The sequence below is a fragment of the Cynocephalus volans genome, chromosome 11 (genome assembly GCF_027409185.1).
Source record: "Cynocephalus volans isolate mCynVol1 chromosome 11, mCynVol1.pri, whole genome shotgun sequence".
NCBI classification, from domain to species: domain Eukaryota; kingdom Metazoa; phylum Chordata; class Mammalia; order Dermoptera; family Cynocephalidae; genus Cynocephalus; species Cynocephalus volans.
Genome location: NC_084470.1, coordinates 90,071,527 through 90,084,485, shown reverse-complemented (window position 1 = coordinate 90,084,485; position 12,959 = coordinate 90,071,527). Strand labels below are relative to the sequence as shown.

Here is a 12,959-nt window from a genome sequence, read left to right as displayed (position 1 = left end):
AGCCACTTCCCATATCACACGATTCATCATTTTCTCTAAAGTATTAGTTTGAATACCATTGGTACTTATTTGTAATTCCTAGGTTTGACTAATATTGAACCTCTTCTTTAGATTCTTGTGGCCTTTCATTGACCCTTTCTCTGATTCTGTGAAATGACCGAAGTTGGTATTTCTCAAAGGCAGAACTATGAGCCACAAATAATCTTCAGCACAATACCAAGCCCAGCCAGTAAACCTTTCTCTATTTTCTTGCTGCAAAAAAAGAAACCAAGGCAATCTTGGGTTTAAGACGGTGGATCCATTCATTGTTTCCAGAATAGATACAATCTGAGAATGTGTACATTTCTTTGAATGTATTTAATAAAAATAAACTACAACAAACATTTTTACTAGCCTTGTAAAACATCCCCCTTCTCTCTCTGTAAGTTTTCCACATTGCCTTTCAAAATTAGAGTGTGAAAACCTACAAATAATTTCCTACCACTGGTAATTTTAAAGTAGAGCATGTGTCACAGTGACCGGCACCAATTCTCTACAATTATTGGCTGTTGTTCAGGAAAGATGCATATGCACACGCCCATAAACATGTTCTCCAGAAAATTAGCAAGGCACATGACCAATGGCACTTGTTGGTACTAAGCTTATCAAACAGATCATCTTTGATAATGCATTTCTTCATACAAATAGATTTACAGGTAGTCATGCACAGATTTCACAGAAACATATCTAGTTTTCAATGTAGACAAGAACACATAAATAAATAAAAATTAGATTGTTTTCTTACCTTTTGGAAAGCAGTCAAAAGCTATACTGTTGGTGGGATAGTGTACCAAGTAACAGACTTTTGTACACTCTTTCTTACTGGTGGTATACAGTCTACAGGAAAAGTAAATATATAGGTATGTATAAAATAAATGTGCACACAATAGTCCTTTTTGTTATTATCATTTTTTTTTTCCTTTTGCAGAAGAAGCTGTGATAGAGACCACCCACATCATCACATTATGCCCACTCTTACAGTGGGTTCAGTAGCCTTCGGTAGACCAGTTCACCACTATTCAGGTACCTCTGAACATGGGAGTACTGGTACCTCTTGGGTTAAAGCAGCTGGGTTTTACTTGCTTCAGCTGGAACAGCTGAGGAAATCAGCCCCCAAATACTTTATCTATATGGTCAGAGCATTTTTTTCTTCCTGTTTTTCATTCCTTTTTTCTTAACCTAGTCCAGTCATGCTGACCAGCCTGCGTTGTTAGTCCAGAAAGATGAAACAAGTAACATGATGTCAAGAATGTTAGGAATTCAAACAAATGCAGAAGCAAAACAAAACCAAAACAAACCATAACAAATTAACATAGCGCAGGATTGTGTTCCAGAATTTTCTAAGCATCTATATTTGTGCTGAGTTTGGTGTCCACATCCATTTTCTAGCAGTGTGAGTTTTTTATTTTTTAATTAAATGCCTCCTTATATTGACTGTTTTACTATTTTATGTAATAATTGCTTTCTTTGAGAACAAAACAAGTTTTTATTTATATATTTTTCTTATAGTAGATGCAAAATATGGTAAAGAAAAAACAGCATCAGAATACAAAATTATATTTAAAATATCTTATATTTCATATTTTAGGTGCAAATGTCATTCTTCTAACATGTGCTCCACTACACAATATTGTCTTCTTACAATATTGGCTTAACCAGTCTTTTACATAGTATTTGCTCAGCTGCTATCCCAGGGCCAGTTCATCATCAAACATCCCCACATTCAAGAACAGTGTGTGTCCCCAGATGTCCATGGGCCTTCCATCTTTCATTCCTTCCACAGTAAACTGTAACTAGCTCAGGCACTTGAAGCATTTCTCTGGGCACATTGGCTTAGAAAATGGATGGTAGCTAAGACAAAGGTAGCGTAGGGCCACTCATCACTATGCACTGGGATCTTTTACCAAGGAAAGCATGTGGACAGAGGATTATTCACAGAGCATCTTCTGGTTGTGACCAGTCCAGGTAAGGTAGGCAGCAGTTCTTATCCACCCATCCCAATAAAGCCATGCTGGCTCTTAGTTGATGTGATGCATCCAACTTGAAAAGATCATAGTGGCCATCAGTAAGCCATGGCACAAGCACAGTCATGTCCTCCTGTTTATCTGGCATCTACAAGTTTGCCATGAACATACATCTGCCAAGTCAACTGTAGAAAGTGCAGGGAAACATGACAAATTCAGTATGCAGGTGGGAAAACCAGAGCTTGAGGTGCTCTTCTTCTTAGAAAGAAATGTTGGGAAGGCATCATCTCAGCAGATCTAAAGCTACCCAACAGAGGCTGGGCTCCTTGTGAACCTCCAGCAACAGAAATCTTATTTGTATAAATAATCAGTAAGTAGCTGAGCTACCCTTCTATACCCTGTGAGCTTGCTCTTTTTTCAATCTGAATGTAGAGACCAGCAAGCATTAGCCCAACTCTAAATATCTAAGATGTCAGTACTACATAGATACATTAAAATTTTGAGGTTTACTTTCTATTTATTCCACACTGAAAGGAGTTTTTCTTTCAAACAATGGAATCTCAAATTCTTAGGAAGAAGCAAACTAAGAAGAAAAATTGAACTTTTGGAGGGAAAATAAGGCAGTGAGGAGGCTGTTTTAGTGTCTGCCCATATTAAGCCAGCAAGCAAATCCATTTTTACGTAGACATGTAGCTGCAGAGCAGAGCTGGATGAGTGGAAGCGTGCATGCACCAGCTGGTGAACTGCAATGATGGAGCAGCGCTGTTAAAAAATGAAAACACTGAAGATTGAGATACAGACCAAGTGTTCAGAGCAACAATGAATAAGAGGACATTCCTGTTCCATTACTTACTTTGTAGCACATGCTATGAACTTGACTTCCTCTCGGATACCCTCCCTCAGAAAACAGTGTACTGAACTTCCCCATTGGGGATACAGAGACAGCTTCCTTTGTCAAGTGCATGGTCTGTGTTTTTATTTGTTTGTTTTAACCAGACAGCTTACATTTAGCCACTAATTTCTTTGTCCCTTTGTTACAAAAGTTCCAATACTGGAGATAATTTGAGCTGTATTTGGTATTAAACAGAGTATGCCAATAATGCTGCCTAGCAGCAGAAGAGTCTTGTCTACTTTCCTTAGTTGAACATTTCATTGCTACTCTTTCCTTAAATACATACATTTTTTTGCATTGCTGGGGACTGGTTTTTCAAACGCAATTGCTGTCTATGATGTCACTTTTTCCATAAATTAGCAGCTCCTCTGAGGATCATTTTATACAACTAATTGTTCGCATTTTTGTCTCATCTCAAATGTTTTATTCCTTTAAGTTGCCTTTGTTCCAAATCAGCATCGGTGCTAAAATTGCAGGAGCTTTATTCAATGTGAACTAAAAATGAGTGTCCTAGAATGAAATCCTTGCCTATTAAGATACGCTAATTTCTAGAGCTGTGCTATCCAATACAGTAGTCACAGACACAGATGGCACTTAAATTTGAATTATCTAAAACAAAATTAAAATTTTTTAAAAATGTATTCTTAGTTGAGTAGCTATATTTTAAGTGCTCAATCGCCACACGTGGCTAGTGTTTACTGTACATGACAGAAAAGATATGAAACACTGCCATCATTGCAGAAAGTTCTATGGGACAGCTTTTGTTTGGAAAGGTCTTTTGATTCCTCTTTGGGACCTTTGAGAACTGGGTCATCAGAAACCCCAATGTTTGGAGGTACATGAATCTCCTCCTGTGGTTCAGTAAATATCTAGCCAAAGTCATCATGGTGTCTTAAGGTGTGTCTACACAATACCCAAAGAGCTAACACATTATTTAAAAATCTTTCAAATTGATTGTGAGACAAGAGCTCTATTTTTTTCTTTTTTTCTTTCTTTCTTTTTTTTCCCTGAACTGTTTATCTTGGCTCTATATAGACACCAGAACAACAACAAAAGAGCCAATAAAACTTTTTCAAAGAAAGACACAAAATGAATTCCAAATGGAATCATTGTTGTGATTGAAAAAGGTAATATAATATTTGAATTTTTGAGTGGGTAAGATGAGGCCTCTACCTGAGCAGCCTTCTTTGAGCTCCTGTCTTTGTGAGCAACACAACAAGCAATAATACATTTCATACACATTTAACTAAAGAATCTCCCACCAAACATTACTATGTTCTTTATATACAAGCTCTAATACCAAATGAGGGAGCCAAAAGAGTAGTTTCTGCATTGGAATTTTCACATGCCACTTATGGTCTAAGAAACAGAAGATCAAAGATGAACAAGCATGAGTTTAGGAGTCAGACCTTGGTTTTAGTCCAACCTCTGATGCTAACTAGGTGTGGGACTTTGGTAATGTCACTCAATCTTGCTAAGCCTAAGTTTCTTCAATAAAATGATAACAATAGTATCTGCTCCACAGACTTATTGTGAGGAGTAAGTGAGATCTTCCATAAAAAGCTTTCTGCATAATGCCTATTTCCAAGGGTACCTAATGCTAGTATTAGTATTAGTGTTAGTGTTAACATTTTAACAATTACTGCTATACCCTAAAAAGCTTCAGTGGGATTGGTCCTAAGAGAGCAGCAGTAGATATGTTGTTAGAAAGTTAATGATTCTTAAGGAACATAGTATTGAATTAATTGTCCAAATTCAAAAGTTCTAATTTGGTCTGTTTTCTTTTTCAATACATATAGACTTCCAACTATATTTTCTGCTTATTGATTTTGGGCAGTATCTAGTTAAATTTGTGTGTGTGCGTGTCTGTGTGTGTCTGTGTATGTATATAAATATAAAGCTGTTGTTGGAATATTTGTAGGATATGTTTCATGAAATGCAAATTTGACAAGAGGCCCTAGAATAAAAAGCTGCAGAAGTATAAATAGATTGGTATATTTATCAATACAGGTATAAATATAAATAGATACACACATTTGTTCATGAAAATACTTCTTTTTGGAAATCAGTTTCATCTATCTTGTGGTGTTCAGTCTGCCTTTAACTGCACAATCATATCTACTTAATCAATTATGCTGAAATTTATTTTTAAGCAAAGATTTTTGCTTCTTTAGGAATAGAAGGAAATTGACATTTAATTGATACACTATTTGCTCAACACGTAATATTTTACGACACACTTACCTTTTGACATAGATAATATTACCTCAATTTTATACATAAAGATGCTTAGTTTTATGAACTCAGTGACTCTCAAAGCCACACAGCTGGTAAGTTGAGTGGCTTGAATCTGAACCCAAGTCTGTCTCAACCCAAAGCCTCTTCCTACATGACATTGAATGCCAAAGCAATTTTCCATCCACTTCCCCGCCTTGCAACTGACCAGTTGCTCTGGAGACAGCACAGAGCCTATGCATTCATTCTGTTTCTCCCTCTCTCAGTGTGATCCTTTCCCTTCCTTTAGCCTTGGCCCATAATTTCTTCTATTGAAAAGTCAGAGTGAAGCCCACTATGTTGTTGATTCATCTCGTTACCTTGTGTATATGTTTTCAAAGTGTTTCACAATATTCACTCAACTAACTATTGATCAACGAAGATGGACCAAGATCATGAATCTTTGCAGAGTGCTTGTCAGGACCAAAGCCAGTTGGCCTCTTGGCTTTTAAAGGTGTCTCTCTTATCTGCAGGGTAAAAAGGATTCCCTCAGAGTATTTAAAATAGAAACTTATTTCTGCTTGGGATTAAGCTTTTGGCTACAAGATCAGTTTATAAATGAAAAATAATATTCCTGAAACCACTTCTACTTCTAACAGAAGTATTAATGAACACTTGAATCTGACTCATTCTATATGAACCTGGCCCAAATATTCCTGGAAAATAAATTTTAGAAATGTATTTTTACTCTGAAATTCACTCCTATAACCATATTATTAGTAAAATTAGCAATTGGAAATTCCATGCATTTAATCTGTGAGCTGGTCTTGTGTTATTTACAAAGTGATGTCTGTATGCCCATTTTATTTGGGGTCGTTTATGGGCATGACTGAAGGCTACCAGGGTGTTACAGGCATACCACATAGCATCTCAAATCTAATATTCCTTCCTTAATCCTATCCCTGAGATTTTGTCTTTCACAGATTGAAACTCTTCTGCAGTGGTGTAATAGATGTTTTTCCCACATAGTGATGCTGTTAGCATAATGATGAGGGCTTGTGTACTTGGATGAAAGTTTGACAACTTTATTCTATATTTTATGTGTTTTTGTTTCTAGAACACTTGCTTAGTAAAGAAGAATAACTTATTCTGCATTCATGTGCCAGTGAAAACAAGCTACGTTTTCAAAGTTCTTAAATATTCCAATGGCATTCCTACACTATAGTTCTTTAGGTATGGAAGATTCCCTAACAGGAAGAAGTTATTTCCCTAACGGGAAGGGTAAAGAAGGGTGGTTCACAACCTGACAGTTGTGTTTATATCAATTGGAGGGTTTGGTACCAAAGGACGAGAAGCAAGGGAAGAGGAAGCTTCACATTTCTGAAGCAGAGCCTCTGTAAATTCCTTTCCAACAGGGAGCAAAAGGAAAACAGTGGCAGGAGAGAGTCAAACTCAGAAGAGCAGAAGTTAGAATCCACCAAGACATCCCAGTTCGTATGACAAGAACAGTAACCATATTTCTCCAAAGAGAGGCAAGGATACACCACATTTTCTAGAGCTTCCTAATGCACGATGGAAACACAAAAGGAAAGAGAGTTACTTACTGTTTGGGTCTACGTTTTCACAGAGTTCTGTCTTTGCCTCACCGTTGGGTCTGTCACTGGATTTGTGTGACAGCCGTGATGACATGGTGGCTGCTGTGACTACCGCCTTGAAGCTTCGCTTTCGTTTCTGGACATTGAGTTCAGGGTGGAAAATGATGATGTATACTTTCGGCATGTATAGCATCCCCAGCGCCACTGACGCACTTAGGTTCATGGAGATTGTAAGCGTGGTAGTTTGTATGTAGAGCTAGGAGACACAACACACAAGGCACTATTACAAATAAAATGACTGCAGAGGGAGTTTGAACACTTAAAGCGATGTCAAGAACGACTATGGCTAGGAAAGAAAACAGAGCAAACTCCAGGGCCTTCTGATCAAAATGGAAGACAGAATGACTGCACATTTACTGGAGAATTTATGCATATATTGATTGATTGAACACCATTGGGTGAATCCATGTGCATGCTTGCTCTGAAGAAGTCTCCTACGTAGATGATCAGGGTAGACCTTTAATTGGATTTGAAATACTCTTAATCAGAATGGCAGCTGAATATGAAGACATTGAGATCATAAAAATTTGTAATCTTGAGTAAGGTGTGGTTATTTTATATCCCCCATTCATACAAAAAAGGGTTAATATACATGATTTCTTACTACACGGAGATTCTGCGATCTTATTTGAAAAATCTATATGCTAATATACATTTCTTTATATTTTTTTTTAAAGGTGCATCTTTACTATACCTAAAAAGTATGAGTTGAGTTACTTGAAAATTAAGACCTTCTTACTGAATTCTGTTTTACAAAACACAAATGACAAGTGAACAAGATCTAGTGATGTTGACTTGTCCACTCTCTTCACATTTGGCAGTATGCTAATAGGATGCAAAATCTCATTCTGACATTGTGTTACTTGTAGTTTGGATGGTGCCCCCAGAGCTGTCCTTGTCTCCTTTTGTTTCCTCAAGAAGCCAATAGATCAACCACTCATTTGCTGTTCAATGTGCTGAATCATTGCCTTGGCTGTAAATTTGAAAAAAATGATGGTTGAAGGGTGTGGGGCGCTGTGCAATCATTAAGCGGAAAGCTACAGACAACTTGCCTTGGTCCAGTTATGTTTATGATTTGCCTGACTATGATCCAGGGCCCCCCATGTGTTCAGGTATGTTTGTTTTGCATGACTTCTAAAGGCTAGATTACATTGAACAGCTAGCTTCCGTCACCTTTATGTCTGTCAGTGGAAAGCCTAGTTCTTTGACAATGTATTTGACCATGTTGTTCCACAACTATGCCTTCTCATTGATCTGAGGACAAAATCCTCATTTTAATAGAGTCTACAAGACACTGCATAGTCTGTGCTCTCCTGATTTTTAGACTAATTTTTCACATTTCCCACCTCCCTGACCCCCTTGCCTTCCTAGAGATCCATCCTTATGGACTGTACTTCAGATCTTGAATCTACTGTGCTGATTCAACCACAGGACCTTTACACCTGCCTTTTTTCTTTATTTGTGTTTCCTCTGTATGGAATTTTCATCCTTTGCTTCTTAGAACTTTCATCCCAGACTGTCCTCACATATAGTCTTAAGTCTAGGTCAGCTTGTTCACTGATACACTCTAAAAATCCTGTTTCCTTTAGATAATTGGTCTCAGGTTATAATTATACTCTCATTACCCTGTTCATTTGACTGTATGTATCCCCAACTAGGGCTTAAGTTCCATGAAGGCAGCACCTGTCTCTGTGGGGCATTATTGTGTCTGCAGTATAGGCATATGGTGGGCACTTGATAAACGTATGATAGATGGGCTCACCTGTGTGTGTAATGGGTACCTTTCCCCTACCTATGACTCCATGCTCAAATGACCTTTCTCTAAATATACAAGAATTTCCATCAGTCCTATTGGCTGCCTGGACATTTCTGATCCTACTTCTGAAGTCCCAGAGAAATCAAAGAAACTTTCACATCTTGTCTGGAGGGAATACAGTTTTCTAGAAAACATTAATTTGAATTTATATGTCTCTGAATGGTTCAAAGGATCTTCCAGCTGTTGACCCTATAATACATAACTAATATAAATAAAAAGACAAAACAATATTGAATTAATGATCCTTTTTGTTGTGAACTAGGCCATATTTTTAAAGTTCATATTTTTCTACTAGAACACCTTTCGACTTTTAATGTCATTCCACTCTGCTAGCCTACACTATTCCAGAAAGACTTTCCATGGTCACAGGGCTTTATGGACATAGATAATACTGCTTTCTTCCCTCCTGATCACTGCTAACACCCTACTCATGAGGGCTCTGCAAACCATGGTTCAGCTCACCCAGGAAAGAAAGAGATATAAGCTAATCCATGGGATCTTAGGTTTTGTTTCTGTTTCTCTGCTCATGAGCAAATTTAGCAGTTGAAGAAATCATTCATAGAGTTTATTTTTATCTTGTTTGCTATTTGTACATCATTTAATATGATAAATAATATTGCCTTTAATTATATTTTTATCAGTTACCTATTACTATAAATTATATATGTATATGTGCTTAATGTATATTTACATTTGGGTATGTGTGTGTGTATATATGCATGGTTTTTCTTAACAAAGACTACTTAATAATTGAAGACTCCAAAACTATGGTGTTTACTTTATGGAGTGTTTAATTTCATTATTTTCAAACTAGAGACCATCAAGACTTTAATATTTTCTTTCAAAAGTGTCGCAATCTCTGGTGACACTTCAGAAGTATGTGAAAACCAAGATAAATGTTGCTGACCAAATTCCTCCCCCTTCCTCTCCCTGCAAATCCTCTTTATATAGCGCAGTCATTAAAAATGAGGAGTCTAGGGCCTGGCCAGTTAGCTCAATTGCTTAGAGCGTGGTGTTGATAACACCAAGGTCCAGGGTTTGATTCCTGTACTGGCCAGCTGCCAAACAAACAAAAAGGAGTCCAGAGCTACTCTATCTGGGTTCAATTCCCATTTACTAGTTTTGCAACCTTGGGCAAATTACTTCTCCACAGGTTTTGCATCTGTAAAATGGGATAATAGTACCCACTACATAATGTTGTCTTGATGATTAAATAAGTCAATATTTATAAAGTGCTTAGGATAAGACCTAGCATGTAGTAATACTGTGTAAGTATTTTATTAATAAGTATATAGGTATAAAGATAAGAATGCTTCTGTGGACCAGAAATCAGACTCCACTAAGTCCTGGAAGGGGAACTAAGTCACTGACTCTCTGGACTTTTGCAGGTGGGCACCTTTAAAACTCTCAAGTTTTCATCCCAGCATCTTCTTTAGTCCATTCTTTTAGCAAATTACGCCATTTTAATATTTAGTCTAATGGTTGTTGCTTGTTTTACCTGATGCTTGTTGTATAGCACACTACCCTGTTAAATCTTGGGTATTTCAAACCATTTTAATTTCTGTTCCTTATGATTTCTTTAGAAATGTGAAGGGGTTGGTGATCTTTATAGGTCCCTTTTGTCAAAGCACAGGGGTGCTGGTGTACACAGTTTCACTGAGATCAAGCCTCTTCTGCAGGGCTGACCTTCAACTAAGCCTAATCGCATGTTGGCTCTTTGAGGATCATCCCCAAAGGAGAAAACCATTCCCCCCACCTTGGCCAGTTCTCAATGGCTCAGGACTATAGGAAGGACAGAGACTGTTTTAGAATTTTTTATAATTAAGCCTTAATTTTATCTTCAACCTAAATTAATATCCAGAATCTGGTTTTTGCTTCTGGGTTGAATGTGGCTTTTCTAACATGCACTGTGTATAATCTAGGTCATATAACTTAAAAGCATTTAGGTAAAGACTTTGGAGTCAAGCCAGCAAAGAGTTGTGCACAATATTCTAGAACAGGTTTTTAAAAGTCTGATGCATAGAATCCTTGGCTATAATAATTCTCTCTCAGTTTCCTCATCTGTAAAATAAAGATAATAGTTGCTACCTCATATGATTGTTGAGAAGATGTAACTAATTAATACCTAAAAAGTGCTTAGCAAAGTGCCTGGGAAATAAATATCATGAAATGTTAGCTGCTAATAGTTATACTCTGCCAGGTTAGGTTGTTGCGGTATAGATCTCAGGGTAAGTCTGCCTCTGTAATCACTTTCATACATTTTACATATGTGCTGATGAATAGCTAGGATATAGTGCCCATAAAATCCAGTCCTATTAATGTCTACTCAGACAGAAATGTACCAGCAAGTACACCTTAGAGTGCACAGCTATATGGTCAATTCAACTACATGCAAAGCTTAGCCATATCTGCTCCCTGCATTTTCCCTCTTGGCCTAATAATAGTTCACTGTGAGATAGGATGTGAATGCACATCATGAGATACCACTGTCACTTTATAAGTTGGTGTACCACTTAGTGTTAGTTGAGTTCTCCTTGTCTAACTCTGCTAAGATGCTATGAAATTTGAGAACTTGTTAGATAGTGCTCGTGAGCAACTCTGAAATTTGCCGATTCTTCTGTGTAAGTTTCAGAATCACTTTAATTGAAAACTATTCTGAGAGATCTCAACGCAGGCTTTTAATAATTGCAATAGTGACAGGTTTTAAACATTAAAAATCAGAGTATTCTCAATACTGTTCTATAAAAGAAAAAAAGAAGTAAAGAAAAAGTCACAGGGCATAGTGATAAATATAAGACTAGAAACATCAGAAAAAAACAAATTTCAGATTTTTTGGGTTCATTATTAATACTGATGTCTTTAATGATTACTATATACTATAAAAATGAACTATCAATATATTTATACTAGTGAATCACCACCTTTATACAAATAAAATCCAATTAATTTAATTAGAAAGGAGTTCTGGGGCAACTTGGTGGTGTCAAACCATTGATATGGAAGGTGATTATCTCATGACCACATGCTGTAAATCCATTTGTTGGTTGTATTTTCCAAATAGCCTGTGGGTGAAATCTCTTACTTTTCCACTACTTGTGTGTTCATCCACTTATGGGTTCATCATTTTTATTGAGATACTATCAAGTGCCTGTGCTGGCATAGGGGCCAGGCATACCAGGGTGACCACGCTCCTGCCATCAGGGAGCTAAATCCTAGTGGCAGGAGGAAGACAATAAAGAGATTTATTGTACAACATGGTGACTGTAGTTAATAGAAATGTCTCATATACTTGCAAATTGCTAAGAAAGTAGTTTTTAAGTTTCCTTACCACACACATGCACAAAGATAAATATGCATGAGACAATGGTTTGTTCATTAGCTTGATCTAGCCATTCCACAACATACATGCACATCAAAACATCATGTTGTACACTATAAATATGTACAATGTTTATTTGTCAATTGAAAATAAATAGGTAAATAAAAAGAATCAGCTACCACACAATGCACAATGCACTCATTGCTCGCAGTGTATTTTGGCCCCTGCTTCTCCCTCCTCTTGGAATGCCCTTTTCTTGCCTGCTCTGCCTCTGACGCCCACTTCTCTTTGATGCTCAGCCCATGGGCACCTTCTACATAAAATATTCTACACATCCCCAGTGGGGACACTTCCTTTATTTGCCCCTTTCCCAAGCTACATCTCACATAGCACTTACCCTGGGCTGCTTAGGAGAGTGCAGGTAGTCGTGCTGGAACACTTTGAAAATGCACATTCATTCCCACAAAATCGATATAGCAGGGAAAAATCTGCATATAACACAAAGTTTGTGCTTGCAAATGTGTGATTTCTTCTGCAAAAATACACTAGAGGGATGCAGTGAGTGGCACCCAGCTGAACCGAACCATGTGGGAATACACAGAATGCTCACACTCGCCCGTGCGTCAAACACCTGCCAGCCACCCTCCCGCGGCACACAATAAATCACACACAGCAGCAGCCCTCTGCCATCCACTTCCAGGAACAAACTTAGGGTCACTTTTTATAAGACCAAGTGCCATATTTATTGTAGTACTTGTACATTTCTTGGCCATTTAACGTGGATAAATTTGTGCCATTATTTTTATTACATTTCTATCCTTTTTTTTTCTTTAGTGTCACTGATGGTGTTTTTGCATGTTGTGTCCCTAATCAATTCTCCCCACAAGTCCTGTGTTTTTTATGTCACAATTTTGCATAGCATAGTGATTTTTTTAAAGAACATGTGTGTCATATGTTATAGCAGAACTGAGTAGGTAATAAACATGGTGTCTGCCAAAAAAGTATGCGCTTATTAAATTCTGATTAATCAAAAAATTCCACACTTGAAGCAAGTACCAGG

General features: G+C 37.3%; 1 protein-coding gene across 1 annotated transcript in view; it reads right to left on the bottom strand.

Moving 5' to 3' along the window:
* Positions 1 to 805: 805 nt before the first annotated feature.
* GRM7 (glutamate metabotropic receptor 7) overlaps positions 806 to 12,959 on the bottom strand; it is a 782,386-nt gene continuing 770,232 nt past the window's right edge. The window contains exons 9-10 of the mRNA XM_063114276.1: positions 6,714 to 6,960; positions 806 to 876 (exon numbers count right to left, since the gene is read on the bottom strand). Of these exons, the coding sequence (XP_062970346.1) occupies positions 806 to 876; positions 6,714 to 6,960 (318 nt within the window). The remainder of the gene's footprint in view (positions 877 to 6,713; positions 6,961 to 12,959) is intronic.